This window comes from Numida meleagris, chromosome 14, assembly GCF_002078875.1.
Source record: "Numida meleagris isolate 19003 breed g44 Domestic line chromosome 14, NumMel1.0, whole genome shotgun sequence".
NCBI lineage: Eukaryota > Metazoa > Chordata > Aves > Galliformes > Numididae > Numida > Numida meleagris.
This window is the reverse complement of record NC_034422.1, coordinates 1,523,167-1,541,177: the sequence shown is the minus strand read 5'-3', so window position 1 is coordinate 1,541,177 and position 18,011 is coordinate 1,523,167. Positions and strand designations below refer to the sequence as shown.

Here is an 18,011-nt window from a genome sequence, read left to right as displayed (position 1 = left end):
CCCGCGGGCCCGGCCCTTCCCCCCGCCGCCGGGCCGCTCCTCGCGTCTCGGTCTCCGTCCTTTTAGCGCTGCCTTTCCCGCGGCTCCCTCCGGGTTTGCCCACGTCTGCCACGTAGGGCGGCCCCGCTATGTGAGCGGCAGCAGGCGGTGCGGCGAGCTCTGACCGCTCCGCAGCGCTGCATCCTCCGGTGGGCGCGCAGCCGGGCGTGTCCCGAGCCCGAGTCTGGACTAAGGAAAAAAAATATAGATATATACACACGCGCACGCAGACCGGTGGTGTGTACACGCTCTGCTCTTTTGCTGACCGTTCTGATAAGCAGGACAGCAGGACTGTATTGCCGTCCTCAAACGCCAGTGGCTCATCTCTCCCGGTATCGATCCTAATTTCTGGAAGCAAATTCTGTTGTTTCACGCTGAGCCAAGGGAAACGCGGTTTTGCCCGTCCTTCCCGGCTGGGCTTTGTTAGGAAGAGACTCCAAGGGGCGGTGGCCGTACCGCTGGGGTGCGTGCTGGGGGCCCGCGGTGTGCGGCTGGGCGCTGTGCGGCTGCCTGCTCCTGGCAGTGCCCAGAGCACAGTGCGTCGCTGGGCTCAGGTCATCCCCTCCGCCATCTGCACATATGTGCAAGGCTATCAAGTAATTACCATAGAAACAGCTGTGTAGGGCTGCAAGGCACGCTCCTGACTTGGATGGATAAAAATAGGGGGTGCCTTTGAAAGTTAAAAAATGCTCGTCGGTACTAATATTTCATGGATGTTCTATCGTGTTTTTAAGCCAACTTCAGAATTCTTAAAAAATAAACCGTATTCTGTTTGAAAGAGTATGAACTGTGCAACGGAACAGCTGCACTGTGTGTAAGACCGAGTGTGTCCGTCTGTTCCGTCATCGTGTAGTTTAAAACAGTTGGTTTCTGCTGCTTGAGTAAATTAACTGCCGTGGGAGATTCCGAACGGTGTTGCCCCAAGAAATTGCCTGCTGGTTCCCTGCAGGGAAGTGCATTGCTGTGAGACACGCAGGCAGCTTGGCTGGGTGCTGCCCCTGGCTGTGGGGTGACGGAGCCATCCACACCACTTACTTCTGCAAGGCTCTTCATGCTCACAGGCCTTAACCCCAGGGTCATTGGCTTCCCTGGCCGCCTGCTTTGTCACGTCCCCCTCGGATTTGGTTGTGTGCAGTTTGTGACATGTGAAGTGGACACACGAGAGAAATACTTTTTCTTCCGTTGATGATGATAAAAAAGAAATTTTAGGCACTAACTCAACCAAAACGTAAGATCCCAGAGAAATTGGTCCTGTACTGTGTTTTTTCACTGAACCGCATGCCAGGGAGAAGGGTTTTGCGTGCCTGCACGTTCCATGCCTGTGGTTATTTGTGTTCCAGCATTTGCTCTCGTGCAGTGCTTGGAATGGCCCTGCTGGTTCTGAGCTGTGGCTTGTTTCCTGACGCTGCCATGCTCTCGCTTCCCACGCTTCCACTGCGGTTCTGCTTAATATTGGTGAAAGAACCTGGGACTGAGGCGTGTGCTGTAAACACACATTTAAGATCAGATGTTAAAAAAAGTAATCATTGCTCCCAGGAAACGACACGCTCACATAACAATACCTGCCGAGCTCTGATACTTGAAAATCGATCTGCAGTTTGGCATTAGCGTTGTTTTCGTTGTGTTTCCTAGTTCTAGGAGGGCCCAGCTGCCGGGGGCAGTCCCTGGAGCGCTGTGTGCCCGCTCTGTTCCCTGCAGCGGTTGCCGTCTCAGCCCTGTGTTGGTTTCCCAAAGGGCCTCGCACGTCTCCGTGCAGCTTCTGGTTGATGCTGAGGGCTGCTTGTAACCTTGCTGCTAAAGCAGAACGCTTCAGCTGATGAGGTGTTTCTCGTACCGTATTCGAACACCACCATAATGGCTTTAAACTAGAAGAGGGTAGGTTTAGGCTAGAATATTAGGAAGAAATTCTTTACTGTGTGTGAGGGTGGTGAGACGCTGGCACAGGTTGCCCAGCAAGGTTGTGGATACCTCTTCTCTGGAAGCACTCAGGGCCGGGCTGGGTGGGGCTGTGAGCGACTGGGGCTACAGGGAGGTGTCCCTGCCTGCAGCAGGGGCTGGAAATAGTTGATCTTGGAGGTCCCTTCCAACCCAAGCCGTTCTATGATTCTATAAAATCCTTTGCTTTGAATAGAAAGAAACAGTCCTTACTGATCTGTGTGCAAGTACAATCACTTCAATAACATTTTTATTTCTTCTTTTTGTGAAGCAGTAGCTTGCTTGAATTGATCCTAAAAACGCCCTGAGCACGAGGCATGGCCGGGCGACTGAGGGCAGGGCTGGCAGCGGGCTGCAGGGCTACGGCAGCGCCAGCATTTCGGTCTTCAAGCTGTCACTACTGACAGTGTGCAGCAGGAGGAAGGCCCAGCTCTTACAGCTGTGTGGATTTAGTATCCAATGAAATAACATCGCAGCTTCTTATGTTATTGAGCTCTCCAAATCCTCTATTTTTAGTTGTGTTTTTTTTAGGGTCAGAGGTTTCTCACAGCAGGGAATTGTGTTGGCATCGTGTTGTTTTCAGTATCTCTTTGCTGCTCATGCAGAAGCTGTGACTGTGTGGATAACGTGGAGGGAATTGGGCAGGAGCACTTAGTGTCACACTGGAGAGAAGGATTTTCCTGTGGAAATTGAAAAATTCTTGAATTTCTGTTCTATGTTAGGGAGAGAGAACTGGAAAGATCAGCTGCTCCCCTCTCCTGGCTGTTTGATCGCACAGCGGGGGCTGGGAAAAACCAAGCTGTGTCAATAGCTCCAGCCTTGAGTCATTGCCAGAGATAGAGTTCCCTGGCTGCTGCATCACACTTGCGTTTTATACATTTTTCAGCAAGAAATTCTTCCTGCAATAGATAGTGCTGTGCTCTAGCTGTAGGGGCTCTCTAACCAGAGCTGTGCTGCAGCCCTGTGGCCTTCCGCCCCATTTTATGCTCAGATTGTTGGTTTCTTGACAGGAGTCAAATGTTATCTGTCATCAGTTTTCAGACATAAACGTTCTGGGTTAAATTTTCACAGTGAAAGTCCTAATGAAACTTAAAAGGAGCAAAAGAGAACAAAATGTATGCTGTAAATACTCTTCCAGGTAGGCACGAGAGGAAGAGGAGACAGCCTTGAGTCTGATGGCTCAAACATGTTATTAATGAGTTGGAAAGCATTTTGCCTTCTCTGTATCTGCATGAATCTCTTCAGAGTCAGAAAAATTGTTAGGAGACACGTTTTTCTTTGCTTTAATACCACATTAAAATAGTAGGAAAAAAAACTTGCTGGTCTTCACAGTTGAGCTCATCTTTTCTCCTCTCCTCCAGGTGAGATAACGATGGATGCGATATTATCCCGCTTGAAGCAGCTCAGCCCCGATGAGCTTAGAGAAGAAGTTGTAAGAGCAGGGCTGAAGTGTGGGCCCATCACCTCGACTACCAGGTTTATCTTTGAAAAAAAATTGGCTCAGTTTTTACTGGAGCAGCAGGGAACATTGGAAGAAGAAGGGGCTGCGTGGTCAGAGGAGCCTGCTGGGAGCGCCCCATCTGATGGCAGCCACACTACTGCAGGGAATCACAGCCATCGTGGAAGCGTGTCCGACGAGGTTGACTTTGGGTACTGTGTTGGTCTGAACCCTCCGGAGGAAGAAGCTGTGACACACATGAACTGCTCAGCTCCGGTCTGTGGGGCGGGATATGCTGGTTCTCAAGGCAGTGCTCAGATGCCGTCCAGGGATCCTCCGCTGTACTACGGCGTTTGCCCGGTCTATGATGACATACTGGCAAGAAATGGTGAGCAGCGTCTGTGTGTTCCTCAAGTGCTCAAATCTGGCATGTGCTTTTCATATCAGTTATTGTAAGGAAATACTCCTTTCTCAGCAGTGCTTTTAAGAGTATTCAGTTGCATGTCATTGTCAGTTGAGGTAATATAGGCAGGTGGAAACCAAATATGGGCAAAAAACATTTGCAAAGCATGAATGCAAATGATTTCAAGTCATCAGAATTGCTATGACCCCATCTTTTTTTTTTCTTCTTTGTGAAAGGGAGAGAAAGAACTAAGTGAATAGCAGCAGTCTTGCAAAAATGGAAATAATTTCTATTGTGCATACTTTAATTGACAGGAATTAAGTATGGACATATCTGAATTAGTATTGAGAAACTAAACATCAGGCTAATATTTGAAAGGACTAAGCTATATTAATTATTAATTAACAAATGTATTTTATGCAAGTCATCAGTAACTTTGCTAGTTCAGGTATGCCATGATTAACCTTTGTCTGCAGTTGCTGTGTGGCTGTCTGCCCTATCAGCTGAGGCATAGCCATGGTGTTGTTTTGGTTTTCTTACAGTCCCATTGCTAATTCATTCACGACTTTCTCATTTAGGACCTAAATTGAAATTATATTCTATGAAGTCTTTCTTAGCAATCTGTGTAGTCAAACTGAAAGTTCAGAGGTACTTTGGTACTTGAGTGAGGAGACAGATGCTCAAGAAAATGTTACGGAAGGTGATCGATAGCATTAATGTTTGCTGATTTTAGTAACGTGGTTACTTAGAGTTTAGAATTAATGTTGTACTTTCAGTTGACTCATTTAAGTCACTTTGGAAAATGAGGATTGTCCTCTGATGGTCCTCATTACAAGGATATTCAGATATCTTCAGTTGAACAATGTAACTTAAATGCAAGAGGAGGGCAAGGAGAAGGATTTGATTAATGCTGAAGGTTCTTTTTAGAGGGCTGAAGGTGATGGCAGTGGTCACTTAGTAGTTGAACTTTCTGTACAGAGCAACATGGAAAGAAATGCAGGGTGAATGAGCTCCTGGTTGGCTTTTCAGTCTAGATGTAAAATACTCTCTTGTTGAAGCTGGCTCACCTGTGCAGAACAGATACTCACAATTGATTAATGTGGATGTCCAGCACTGTACAGGTATCCCCTGATGTTAGCTGCTATGTGTAATATTCTTCTACTCAGTTTTCTAGAGGTAAAACTTAAATGGACTTTGTCTCTTTTGCCATGTTTGTAGAGAAACGCTGTGACCAAAGTGTAAGGGTAGTCTGATAATTTTGATCCGTTTCTAGGAACAAACCTGAGATTATTTAAATACCTTAATTCTGACTGTGCTGTGTTTCAGAGAGAATACATGTTTATGAAGATAAAAAGGAAGCTCTCCAAGCTGTTAAGATGATTAAGGGTTCACGTTTTAAAGCGTTTTCAAACAGAGAAGATGCTGAGAAATTTGCTAAAGGAATCTGTGATTACTTTCCATCTCCAAGCAAGTCCTCTTTGTGTTTGTCTCCGATGAAAACAGGATCATTTACCAGAGGTACGGGAGGGTACTCAGCTGTGTTCAGCAGATGCAATATGCTGTGGTAATTTTCTGAGAGAAAAGAACCAGTCCCTTCACTACCACTGTGCTAATAACAGGACAAAAATTCGGAGCGGTATTTTGAAGCCTCTTAATAATTTGAAATTGGTCTGCTATGATAAAATAAATCTGCTACTTTTTAAAAATTATGGTAATTGTGCAGTTTTGCATGAGTTTTACACTAAAAATACTGCTGCTCTTCTAAAGCTGAAATAGGAACAGGCTGCACTGATACTTTGCTTAGTCATGTGTGGTTATATTTGGTGGGATTTCATTATTTTACTCACGGACTTCAGGAGTTTTAGGTTTGGTAAGGCACAGATAAAATTGCATGAGATATTAAAACTGTATTTAATTGTTAAGTGAGTTCTTAAGTTCAGAAATAAAGTGATAAATTGATCAAATTCCAGTGTTCCCAGTTGCTAGATTCAAGTGACTTGAGAGTCATCGTAACTGCAAAAGCAATTTTGAGTATTCAGAAAATTCTTACTTCTCACTGAACTTTCCTTTTAGATTTGATTAGAAGCAGATTAGTAGTTGTGAGGCTGTTTTAGACTTTAATTCAGACTAAAAAACCATATTGGTTGGTTAGGTTGTATTTTCTTCCCTACCTGTTGTTAATACCCGTATCTCAAAATGGCAATAATCTTTTTTTTAAAAAAAAAAAAAAAACTTCTTTGCATTAAAGATGCAAAGTTAATAGATAGTTTGGATTAAAAGCTTATGCTGGTGGAATGAAAGTAGTGATCACTGAAAAGAGTGCAGCTAGAAGCATGTCACTTGTGTTTTAATAGATGGGTTATGCTCACTTGAGATGGAAACTGCTAACAAGGAGAGGGCCAACAGTTACAAAAGTCCACGTACCCAGGATCTTACTGCTAAGCTTCGGAAAGCTGTGGAGAAAGGAGATATATCAACATTTTCAGAACTGATTTGGAGTAACCCTCGCTATCTTATTGGATCTGGAGACAATCCAACAGTTGTACAGGTAAAAAAAAATAATATATATATATATATATCTGCAAGTTCTGGTCTGGCCTGGTCTAGTGGTTGGCAACCCTGCACTTAGCAGGGGGGTTGAGACTCGATGATCCTTGGGGTCCTTTTCAACCCAGGCCGTTCTATGATTCTATGATAGGAGTTGGAGGCCTGATAAGAGTAACTGGAATGGATGTGGTTCCCTGCTCTTATTTCAGGAAAACTTCTTGCCACTGGTGCAGTTTCTCAGTGTTGCTTGACACCAGCTGGAAGCTAACAGGAGCGTGGTGGTTCTGTCATTCCTAAGGCACCCACTGATAGCTGGGAGTCTGCATTGCTTCAGAAGAGCTGAGGAAATGGAGTGTGCAGTTCTCTAGGGAAGGAGTAGTTACAACCAGTAGTGAGGAGCAGTCTTCTCTTTACAGAGTGTTGATCTCCAAATACCAGTATTTTTTCAATGAAGCAGTGTTATGGAACAGAGGAGTGTCTGGGCTGAATCTAGCTGATCCTGCAGCGCTCCCGGCACAGCCCCACCATGCTGCCATGTCTTCATGTCTTCCGAGCATGCGGTGTGTCTAAAATCTGCTCATAACCTGGCATTAGCAAATGGCAATGATCTCACTTCAAAAACTGATTTCTCAGACCAGCTCTGTGAGCTTGTTGAGATGTATTGCAGCAAACTGAATGTCACATGTTGCGTGTCACATGTTGCGTGTCACATGTTGCGTGTCACATGTTGCGTGTCACATGTTGCGTGTCACATGTTGCGTGTCACATGTTGCGTGTCACATGTACACCCCTTTTCCTGCTCTTCTTATATACTGAACTTTGTATCTCCTTTTATTATTTGACACCTTAATAAACCTTCTTTGCTACATTTTTCCCTAACTCTAAAACCTGACTATAGCTGAATATAAGAACGATGTAGTTATTTTTAAGCGTAGCATGACTATGTAGGTACATGCCTTTACAATATTGTCTGAGTTATTGCATTTCTGAATGTTTACTGTTTTGTAAACTTGTTTTCCTAAGACAATATTAAGAGAGAAAAATCTCCATATAAGACGGTGTGGGAAGCTCAGTTTTCCCCATTAAATCAGTGTATAGGTGTAAGCAAGCTGTGGGATTTCAGTTAATTCTGATTTTTTTTTTTTTCAGGAAGGGTGCAGGTACAATGTCATGCACGTTGCTGCCAAGGAGAACCAGGCTGCTATCTGCCAGCTATTACTGGACACTTTGGAAAATCCTGAATTTATGCGGCTGATGTATCCGGACGATGATAACACAATGCTAAAGAATCGCATCCGATACATTGTTGACCTTTACCTTAACACACCTGATAAAATGGTAAGATTGGAATGCGTGGTAGTTCCTTATTATTATGAAAAGTACTGGAAGGCATTAAGGAAGCATAAGGGAGAAGAAAAGAGAGAAGAGACTGTTTCTAGCAAAAATTAGCTGGACGTGAGTTTTTGTGGGTTATTCCACAGTGCTAAGGGAAAGGATCTGTGATGAGCCCTGTTTGTTTACTTATCCTAGCTTCAAAATAAAAAATACGGGATTGACTTTATCATATTTTGAAATACATGTGATTTTCTCTCTTTAATGTCGCAGGGATTTGATACTCCATTGCATTTTGCCTGCAAGTTTGGGAATTCAGACGTTGTTAATGTGCTTACCTCACACCCAGCTATTGTAAAAAACCCAAGGAACAAATATGATCAAACTCCAGCAGAAGTAAGTCTCTCCGTGTCCACAACCAAGTCATTGTGCTGAAGCAGGGTTTTTCTGCATCAAACACTCACAGGCTGCTTTGTTCGCAGGCTGAGCTACGGGTGTCGTGACTAGAGTGAAAACCTCTGGGAACATTACAAATATTTTGTGTTGATTATTTCCAGTGCAAAGTTCTAGGTGTTATGAGTCACTGCGTTTTCCTTACACTCTCCCTTTTATCGACGAGTGTGTATTGGAGTGTCAGTTACACTCTGACTTAAAAGAACTGGATGGGATGGGTAGAGACCAATGATGTGGCTCTTCAGGAACATCTTGTAGTTGATTGGAAATCTATGTCTTTTCTTTTATTAATAAATAACGAATGTTTTAACAGGTAGTTTGCGAGAGAAGCAAGAATAAATCTGCAGAATTGAAAGAAAAACTAAGAGAGTTTTTGAAAGGTCAGTATTCAGTTTAAACTACATTGGGCATGGGACATACTCTGCCAGATTCTCGCTGTTTTCTGTTGTTGATTTTCTGTAGCATTCCTGTTCATAAGCGATGCTACTGTACAGTACCATAAAAATCAAAGAGAAGCTCTAAAACTGACAAGGAACAGAAAGCTTACTGTGTCTTTTAAATGATGTGATTGGTGCTCTTGTTGTATGGATCACAAGGTTTTCCTCATAGCTCTCTGTAAAGTTGGCACAACCATTATTTTATTCAGCATGTCTAAAGCAGAAAACTTTTAAAGCAAACAGGAGACCTCTACAGGGCAGGAGGTTTCTTGGTCATGTTTGGCGCTCATGTTGTTTCCTTGACATGAAAGCCTTCCCTGTTTTATCACATGCAAGTTTGGGCATCTGTAAAACAGGCTTTGAAGCTGGGTGACAGGCTCTTAGAAACCATTGTATGGAGCAGGGCGTGTATTTTTGCATTTGAGACAGAAGAGAGCGTGGGCTGAAATACAATCTGCAAGCAGCCAATAAACACTGAATCGGTGAATTTGAATTATATAGTTGTACTAATGACATAAGGTCAGATGGTCAAGTATACAGGTGTATTGATATTCTGGGAAGAAAGAACAAGCTAATGCAACATCAATTTAAGAAAGCTTCGTATTATTTTATTCAAGGTCGATACTATGTACCACTTCTGAGAGCAGAAGATAATTCCTCAGCTCCTGTGATAGGTGCACCGTGGTCACCGGATCAGACAGATGAGAATCCCCAGGCAGCTTTACCTAAATACATGGGCAGCCCCAAAGATCCAGTCTTGTCTATACGAGCTTTTGCAGGGCCCATGAGTCCCTCCAAGGTAAGGATCTAGCAAGAACTTCATGGGACATCAGTGCCTGTTTAGTGAAGGTGTAGCTGTGAGCGGGATTAAAAAAATTCTTTGTCTCATTTCTAGAATGTTTGAAGCAGTTTGTCAACTTTATTTACTGAATTCACCTCCACATCTTCTTCTAAATGGAAATAGTGGCAATCAAATAGTAGGTATTGGATAGTTTCAGAAGAGTTGTGCTTGTATAGTAGAAAAAGTCTCTCATTTTTAGGAGGAATACTGGAAAACCAGTTATATGTGCTATAAATTAGTAGGCATTTCTTTGACTCATTTGTTAAATATGAACATGCTGGCAGTGGGACGGCTTTGGCTGCGGTGGGTATGTGAGATGTCATGTGATGCTCGAGCTCTTCCAGGACTGAGTTTCACCACAAGGATTGACAGGATCTTTTCTTCTAAAGATGCTCTTTGGTCAATTTTCTGTTCACCTGACAGAAATGTAAATATGTTTTATACTCTGCAAAAAATTATATGTAGTGTAAGGAAGTAATGAGTTATTTTCATTGCTGGCGGATACTTCTAATGTCTGAATATAAAGGCACAAAGTTTGGGAGTTTACAAAAATCCGTTAGTTCATTCCCTTTAGGAGTGCAAATTCAAACAGCAGGAATGTGATACGATAACTGGTATCAGTCTGTGGAACCAATGATATATAAAACAAAACCTCTCCTTTGCATCTTGGAAAGCACTGACCAGAAGAGCATTTGTCATGAAATAAAAGAAGTACGGTGTTGCAAGACGTGCCTCTTATTACACACTGCACACAAATTAAAACCAGTTAGGCTTCATATCTAGCCAGGTAACTTTGAGGTGGCTATATGCCATCATCATTCTTTTAATAAGCAGCTATGAGACCCAAGAAGTCAGGTGTGAGATGTATCAGTAAACATGCGGGGAGGAATGTCTGTCTTCAGATCCTAAGTGAGATTTTCCATAGCGAGAGTTGAGCAATACTGGTGGCAGAAGCTGAGAGACCGAGCACAGCAAAATGTTTTCTAGACCTGCAGGGAAACATTTAGCCAGCACCAATTTCCTTGCATGTTCAGGTGGAATTGGGTGGGGTTTTTTTGTAATTGTTTCTTTTTTTAAAGGCTGAAGAATTTCGCAGGCTGTGGAAGACTCCACCCCGAGAGAGGGCTGGCTTCTTTCACAACGTCAGGAAATCTGATCTGGAAAGAGGTGTTGAAAGAGTTGGAAGGTATCTAATAGAGAATCAGTACCGAAAATTAACAATAGAGTAATTAAAAGCAAAACACTTGTACTGAGTTGCACAGTAAACACACTCTTTAGGCAAAAATTAATTGCTGGAAATATTTTATGAAGTATATTGCAGTTGGATTTTTACTGCACTTTTATCTAAGCAAAATACTTCAGTTAAAATCGTGGGACCTGGCTGTCCAGCTTTGGAAATAAAAATATATTTTATTTGTTATTGATGATATGGAGAGAATGTTTTTCTCAAATTCAGCTGATTTGTCAGGAGATTTAAAACTATGCACAGAATATTAGTCCGTAAAAAGACAGCAGAATGGAAAGGTCCCAATACAAACGTTCTGCTTTACCTGAGTTGTAGTGTCCTTGCTGTTGAAATACTTTGTATCAGCAGCATGTGCAGCAAACACACCTTGCTACAAGTGCCTTGCATTTCTTCCTTTAATGTCAGCCCTTGCTGCCTCCTATCTTCTTCCAATTAAAAGAAGCAGTTGAATGGAGTATTGTTCAAATTATGCCTATGTTAGTTTGGACTCATCTTTCTGATGTCTGGATACAGTCAGATTAAAATGGCAATATGTACACTGCTAAATGTAAAAACAGTAGAAAAAATGAAAAATGTTCTAGAAAAAATAATTATACTCTGCTTGCTAACAATGTGTTTATGTCAACAATGTCTTCTTGCACTGTTGATTGTTGCAGAATTGTGTTGCCTAGTTGCACATTTATATTCCTGCTAATAGCTGATAAAATGTGTGCAGAAAAAGTTATTGTCAAAATAATATTCATGTCTTCACAAATGATTCGTTTTATTTTATTTATTGCAGGGAGTTAGCTCATGAACTGGGGTTCCCGTGGGTTGAATACTGGGAATTTCTGGGCTGTTTTGTTGATCTGTCTTCCCAGGAGGGGTTGCGAAAATTAGAAGAGTACCTGAGTCATCGGGAAATGAGCGAAAAGGCTCAGCAAGAAACAGGGGAAAATGAAACCTGCAACAGATATAAAACGCCACATCCTTCTGGTAAGAAAAGGGCAAATGTTACAAACAACAGGGTGTACCTAGGGAGAAGAGGGAGGGGAAAAGGCACGGTGTCCTGGGAAATTGCATTCACCTGTTGTGGTTGCTATAGTTAATCCGATACCCAAACAGTCTGATTATATTGAAAAAGTAGCTAACAACAACATGGATGTAGGAGGATTAGAGCAGCTCTCAGTAGATGTTCTTCACGCGATTGTAACCCCTAAATGAAATTCCTGAAGACCTCTACTTGTAGTTTATTTTTACTCAGAGCATTTGGAAATTCCTTGGTAGAGCATGGAATTTTGTGATCTACAGATTCACAATAAGTAGCTTCTTAAAACAGAAGAATAATCCTTTACGCTTCATGGTGGAAGGTGTGTATTTGTTCCTAGCTTATTTGATGGGAGTTTTGCTGCAAATCTTTTTACATGTTCCTGTTACTAAATTTTTTACAGGCAAGAGTAAAAAGTGCTGCAATTCTATTTCTGTTGGAGCGTTTTTGGATGAGGATGATGATGACATGAGCTTAGAAGAAATTAAAAACAGACAAAATGCAGCACGGAACAACAGCCCACCCGTTGTGCTGAAGGAACCCCGCATCAATGCTATCGGAGACGCTGAGTGTGAGATCTTGTCCATGGAGCGTACCAGAAACATCATAGAAACATCAGCTCAGCCCAGGCACTACGAGAAGGGGTTTTCTTCCAGCAAAAATGGATTTTGTAACCCTGTGGCCAGTGAAAGGATAATTGGTGACAGAAAGCACGTGCATGATGGAGAAGATTGCCTTGTATCGCCTGTTTGCAATTTAACGTCAGAATTTGAAAGCTTAACATTCCAACAACAGGTGGGTGCAGGAGAATCAAACAACAGCAGTGAAAAAACCAAGGAGAGAATTCTGCCTGAAAGAACAAGCCAGGTTAGAATGTCCAAAGAGCAGCTGGATAAGACCTGCTATGCGGTTTCACTGGCAAGTTCTTCTGAGCCAAGTGTTACAGGTAAACCTGGAGAGACCAAGTTAAGGACAGAACATAAAATGCCATCAGAAAGGGAGAGATTGTCCGTGGATTCTGGAATCCAGGCTAATGAGGCACAACAGTGTCAAGAACCTCCTTCCCAGAAATTTCTTTTGAAGACTTCACCCATGAACGACAACTCTAAGAAATTATTTCTGCTTGGGTATGAATTGTCTTTTATTTGTCCAGTGTTCCATATATGCAAAATGAGATGCTTTTTGTTAATGATGTCATTACCAGCAAGGTTAAGATTATGTGATACTAAGCAACAATTAATTTAAGTACTCCAATGCTTATACAGTAGCCATGTAGTTCTCTTGCAGTTAATTACCTAATTCTAGCTAAAAGACAAGGAGCAGAAGAACTCTTTGTTTCCCAGTCACAGTTTCACCAGCCTCTGCTGTTTACCATTCACCTGACAGGCTTGGAACCTCGTGGTGAGGCTGGCTTAGGTTAATACAGTGTTCACTACGCTCTTAGGATGTCCTGAAACTTTTGTTTTTTAAATGAGGCTGCTGCATAATAATGGACAGTCACTTCCATCTGGGCCTGCTGGGAAAAGTTCACAGGGAAGCTGAGGAAGTTCAGAGAGGAACACAACCTGCGTGTTTGCTTTTATCAAAATAAGAAGTGCTTTGGAATTGGGATGTCTCTGCCTGGACAAATGTGCAGTTCTCCTGTCATCTGGTTTTGCTTTTATTCTAGGGAGCATCCATCAAAGCTGGACAGTGACGTCTTAGCAGCTATCGAAGCAGTGCAGATTGATCCACAGAAGTACCCTGCTATTTACAGATGGAAACACGAGGTGCAGTCCTACTCTTCATCTGACAGGCAAAGGTATTTCTGCAAAGTCAAACAAATGGGCTGAAATATCATTTTTAGTGGGTTAACTGCAGAACAGCTCCAGCAGCTGTAGGATTTCAGGCCTCACTACTCACAACAACCTAGTTTAGAATACTCAACTGCATTAACTATTAGTGTGCTTCAGTAATTAGCCACCAAAATATTTGGGCTGGTATCTGTTAATAAGGAAATTTTACTGGTTCCATCAAAATCCCTCAGAGTGCGCTGCAGTTCCTGCTAACTTCAGGCTAACTAACAGGCTGTGCAGTCAGAAAGCAGTGCTCTCGATAGCACAAGTGTTCTCCAATTGGCAAAGGTGCCAAGTTGCTGATTTATTGCTTAGGACCAAGGAAGGATCCATGCATTCCTGGTGTCGGTAATTCACTCCGTTGTGGGTGCAATGCAGTTATTTTCATGTGCCTGGTTGATGCACTGTCCTTGTCCCACTCCTTCACTTCTCAAAGTCAAATTCTCTTGTTCCCCACCTACTGTGATTAATTTTTTGAAATAGGCTAATTAATTACTAGGCTTCTTTTCCATTCTTCCTCCACTGTCTGAGAGGTTCAAAGTGTTCTTCTGAAGTGCTAAAATTGCACGCAAGATTTTTAGGTGTAATCACTGTTCTATCACATAACAACGTTTAAAAGCGATACCTTTAATTAATTATCTGACAGTGCCAAAGCTTGCTCTGAAGCCTCCTCCATTGTACAGTGGTACCTCTGCCTAAAGCACAGTGCAAAGACCAGTAGAGCTGTCAGATAAAAAAAAGTAATTCAAAAGGTTTTAAGTTAGCTGTGTGCATACATACTGTAAACCTTAATATATTTTCTGCATCTTATCTTAAGAAATTGCATCACATACCAAAGAAGAGTAATTCACCACTGCTAGAATCAGTCTTTGGTCTCAGTGCCTCACTCCTTAAAATGTTCTTAAAGTTCTTAAAAACTTCTTAAAATTGATTGATAGAAAAAGGGTTTTTTAATTTAAGAAAAAATATTTTGCTCTACTTCCAAAGAAATTTCAAAAACTGGTTCCCATTGATTTAAGAAGACATCTGGCTCTTTCTTACATTATAGACCAGAGCTATCACTTGTGTGGCAGCCACAAGGATAACCTGACAAAAGTAGGTGGGGAGAGAAATCATAACCACCCCAGTAGCTCCAGCGCAAACGAGCCAAGGTCAGCTTTGATCCTGAAGCCCTTTCCTTGAGATGCTTCACAAACACACACCTATTTTTTAATAACCATTTTGGAGCAAATGACATCTCATTAATTAAGCAACATTTCTAGATAAATGCCACATGCTGTGCTGTCTCCTTTTCTTCTCAAACCAGCTACTACCAGTTATGGCTGTTCTCTGCTTGCGCGTTATTTCTAAGGTCTCTACAATGCATTCAGAGGAAAACTGCTCTCGTTATTGCAGTTCTTAATGAAATGCAACATGACTTTGTCTTTCTTTCAGTTGGCCAAGTCCAGCACTGAAAGGAAGATTCAGGTCCCAAAGCACAGCTGCTGGCCCACCAAATGCTTCAGTGTATTCTAGTCCAGGAAGAAACAGTCCCCTGACGGGAAGTCCAGGGAAACATGGCAGTGCTGCCTCGTTCTCTCCAGACCTTGGGAGCCCTGGCCGCTACAGCCCCGCCTGCGTCAACCACTCGATGTTAAAACTGCGCTATTTTTCAGAGCCTCCTCCCCACTAAACTACAATTCGTTTTCCTGAAACTTTAGTTACATTTTCTTTGTTAGAGTGAAGGAAAAAATTACAATGTTACTCAAGTGACACGAGGTTTGCACTTGGCTATTTATTTTTCCTCAATTGAGGACAAATGTATGTTACGAAAACTGAATATATGTCTTTATGTCATATAGGAGATGACAGATTCCTGGTGATATGCAAGGAGTTAGCGAGGTCAGTGCAGTTGTCCAGTAGCTATGGATTTTCCCTTGTTGCCTGCAGGGCAGCGAGCTGAACCTTTTCTTAGAGCTGGTGGTATTTCACTATCACCAGCTGTCGTTAGCACAATGACCTCATTAGCCCTCAATGACTTTTCTTTGCTTGGCCAGGCTGAAGGAAGCACATCATCAGTAAAAATCTTACTAGAAACCCTACTAGAAGAAATTAAGGGCAAGATGTCAAATGTTCTTCCAGGGGAACGTGCAACTGGAAGAGCCTACAACAAAGCCTGGGTAGTGACAGCATTCCAGGGCAGGGTACCAATGTGAAACCCTTCCACATAACCAGAAAGGATGTGTTACAGCCAGCAGGCTCAGCCAGATAGTTGAATACACACACACATATGTGCACACATACTTCTAGATGTATGCATGTATTTACACAGCAAACCTTGAGTCTTAACCTGAGACTGTTAACAAATACCATGATATAATGAGTGTTTTAGTCAAAGGGCACTGTAGAAATACTGCTAATCCTTTCAGTGATAGTTTGAAGAGTTAAAAGAATAAAGTTAGTTGCTTTTCCCCCCACAAAAGAGTTTATCGTTTGCAGATGGTAATTATTAGTTATTACAGAAAAGCACATCAGCAAGAATTTCAGCAAATTCACCAGCAATGTACCCTAATGGTCCAGTCTGTGATACAGTACAGTGCTATGCAGTGACTCGTGATGCAGTCCCTTAGTTCCCAGCTGTTAAGAGAGGGGAGTAAAGGCTACAGAGAGCAGCTAAAAATCGGAGCTGTCATGGTGTCCCCAGGCTGGACGTGGTAACCCATGTCTGTTACAGCACTCAGTGGTGTTAGTCCTTCTTCAGCCTTCCGAAAGAGCCACTCGTTCTGCCTGTACACTGCTGAGGTTTCAAACCTCAAAGAGCTTTCTGTGCCAAGCATGTTTGTAACGTTGCTTGAAAGAAGGCTTCCAGAAAGAGGTCTCTAGTGCTGGTAGCTGTTAAATGTATTATTTTAAAGACTGGGGGGGAAAAAAAAAAAAAAAGGGGGGCAACCCATCTTATCCTCACAACGTAAAACTGATTAGGAAAATTAATTAAAACCTGCTAACGATGTGCTAGTTAAAAGGATGGGTTAGGATTCGCTGGTGCCACAGGGCAGAAGTAAGCAAGCATCTATAACCTTCTTGGACTCTGTCACCTAAATACACACCTGAGGAAGCACTGACTGCAGGCAGGAGGCCACCACGCAGTGCTGGCTCCCACGTGCTGCACTGGGGCTGAGCTGCAGAGGCAGGATGGCAGAAGCCACACGCTGCCGGGCTCCAGGGCCAGCACGTGCTGGGGTGACTGTTCCGTGTACCCTCACACCGGTTCGTTATTTGGTAGAACCCTAAAAAAAAATGCACTTATTGCTTTTGCAAGCTTAACAGTGCCTTTTGTAACATACGTTTTTAATTACACTTTCGTTCTTTTAAAATTAAAGACGTGTCACCCACTTAGAGTGGGGCGCACAAAATAGTTTTTTCTTCTGGAATTTCTGAATTTCAGCTATTTTAACGTCTCTAAGTTTATTTTGTGCAACAGGTCTACACTGTGGAAGAACATTCCTATTTTAGAAATTAATTATTAAAAAAACCACACTTATCGAGATTCTTCTTTATAACAGAAGTCTTTTTCCAGTGATCAGGACATGGGGAAGAGCCATTTTCTCGGAGGACTGCTGTTCAGTGGTACTCCTGGCACTCAGCTTGGCAGACATTAAAAACCCATACTCTACTGCCTTGCCAGGTGAGCTGACTGACTTCCTCACCCTTTTGTTGTTGTGTGATGCCTCCGTGCTCTCTCCCTGCTTTTGCAGGGCTCACAGCCCTACACTTGTAACGTAAAAAGGGTTGGGAGACAGTTGGTTTTTTTTAATAATGAATTCAACATAATTGATGTCAGTCATCATGGAGAAATTACTCAAATGCTAAATGGAAATCATCACCTGGCAGCACGGGTAACAGCTTGAAGGCAAATCCCTGCACTAAGCTGCCGTGCAGAGACCTGGCCCTTCTCCATTTCTCACAGGGCAACATTGTGCTTTCACGAGTTTGTCAGAGCCAGCAGACTGACACTAACACACACAGTAGCACCTTTTCTTTTTGTCCTTTACATTTTTATGTTTTTTCTTTTTTAATATTTCAATGTATATCACTGCTGTGTATGTGTATACACACCAAACCAGGCAGAGGCACTGCCCCACCCCCCGCCTTCCACTTGCTAAGTTGGTTTCAGTTCAGGCCAGAGATTATTTTTTTAATCGTTACACGATTTGCATTTCTCCAGCTGTACTGCATTGTAAGAAGTAGTTTTTCTAACAGACAATATATTTAATTCAGCTATTTTTAAAAAGTAGCAGTTTATGTAGCGACTGATCACTCACAGTTGAGAAGAACAGAACTTGTGGAGACACTGAGTCAGATTGGGGTTGCTTCAGTTCACTTCTAACGGTGCAAAACATCAGGGTTTTTCGTTTGTTTGTTTGAATTAGCCAAGTGTCATGTGAAAAACACAGCTACCTTGCTTTCTATTCAAAAATAAACGAGTGCTCCAAGTGTCA

At 42.5% G+C, this 18,011-nt stretch overlaps 1 protein-coding gene across 1 annotated transcript in view; it reads left to right on the top strand.

Annotated features, from left to right (window-relative positions):
• Positions 1-18,011, top strand: part of ANKLE2 (ankyrin repeat and LEM domain containing 2) — a 19,100-nt gene extending 1,089 nt beyond the window's left edge. Inside the window, exons 2-13 of the mRNA XM_021412897.1 lie at positions 3,336-3,800; positions 5,142-5,333; positions 6,170-6,363; positions 7,512-7,700; positions 7,968-8,090; positions 8,461-8,527; positions 9,202-9,383; positions 10,505-10,611; positions 11,453-11,646; positions 12,102-12,825; positions 13,368-13,499; positions 14,968-18,011. Coding sequence (XP_021268572.1) covers positions 3,347-3,800; positions 5,142-5,333; positions 6,170-6,363; positions 7,512-7,700; positions 7,968-8,090; positions 8,461-8,527; positions 9,202-9,383; positions 10,505-10,611; positions 11,453-11,646; positions 12,102-12,825; positions 13,368-13,499; positions 14,968-15,205 — 2,796 coding nt within the window. The 5' untranslated portion in view covers positions 3,336-3,346 and the 3' untranslated portion in view covers positions 15,206-18,011. The remainder of the gene's footprint in view (positions 1-3,335; positions 3,801-5,141; positions 5,334-6,169; positions 6,364-7,511; positions 7,701-7,967; positions 8,091-8,460; positions 8,528-9,201; positions 9,384-10,504; positions 10,612-11,452; positions 11,647-12,101; positions 12,826-13,367; positions 13,500-14,967) is intronic.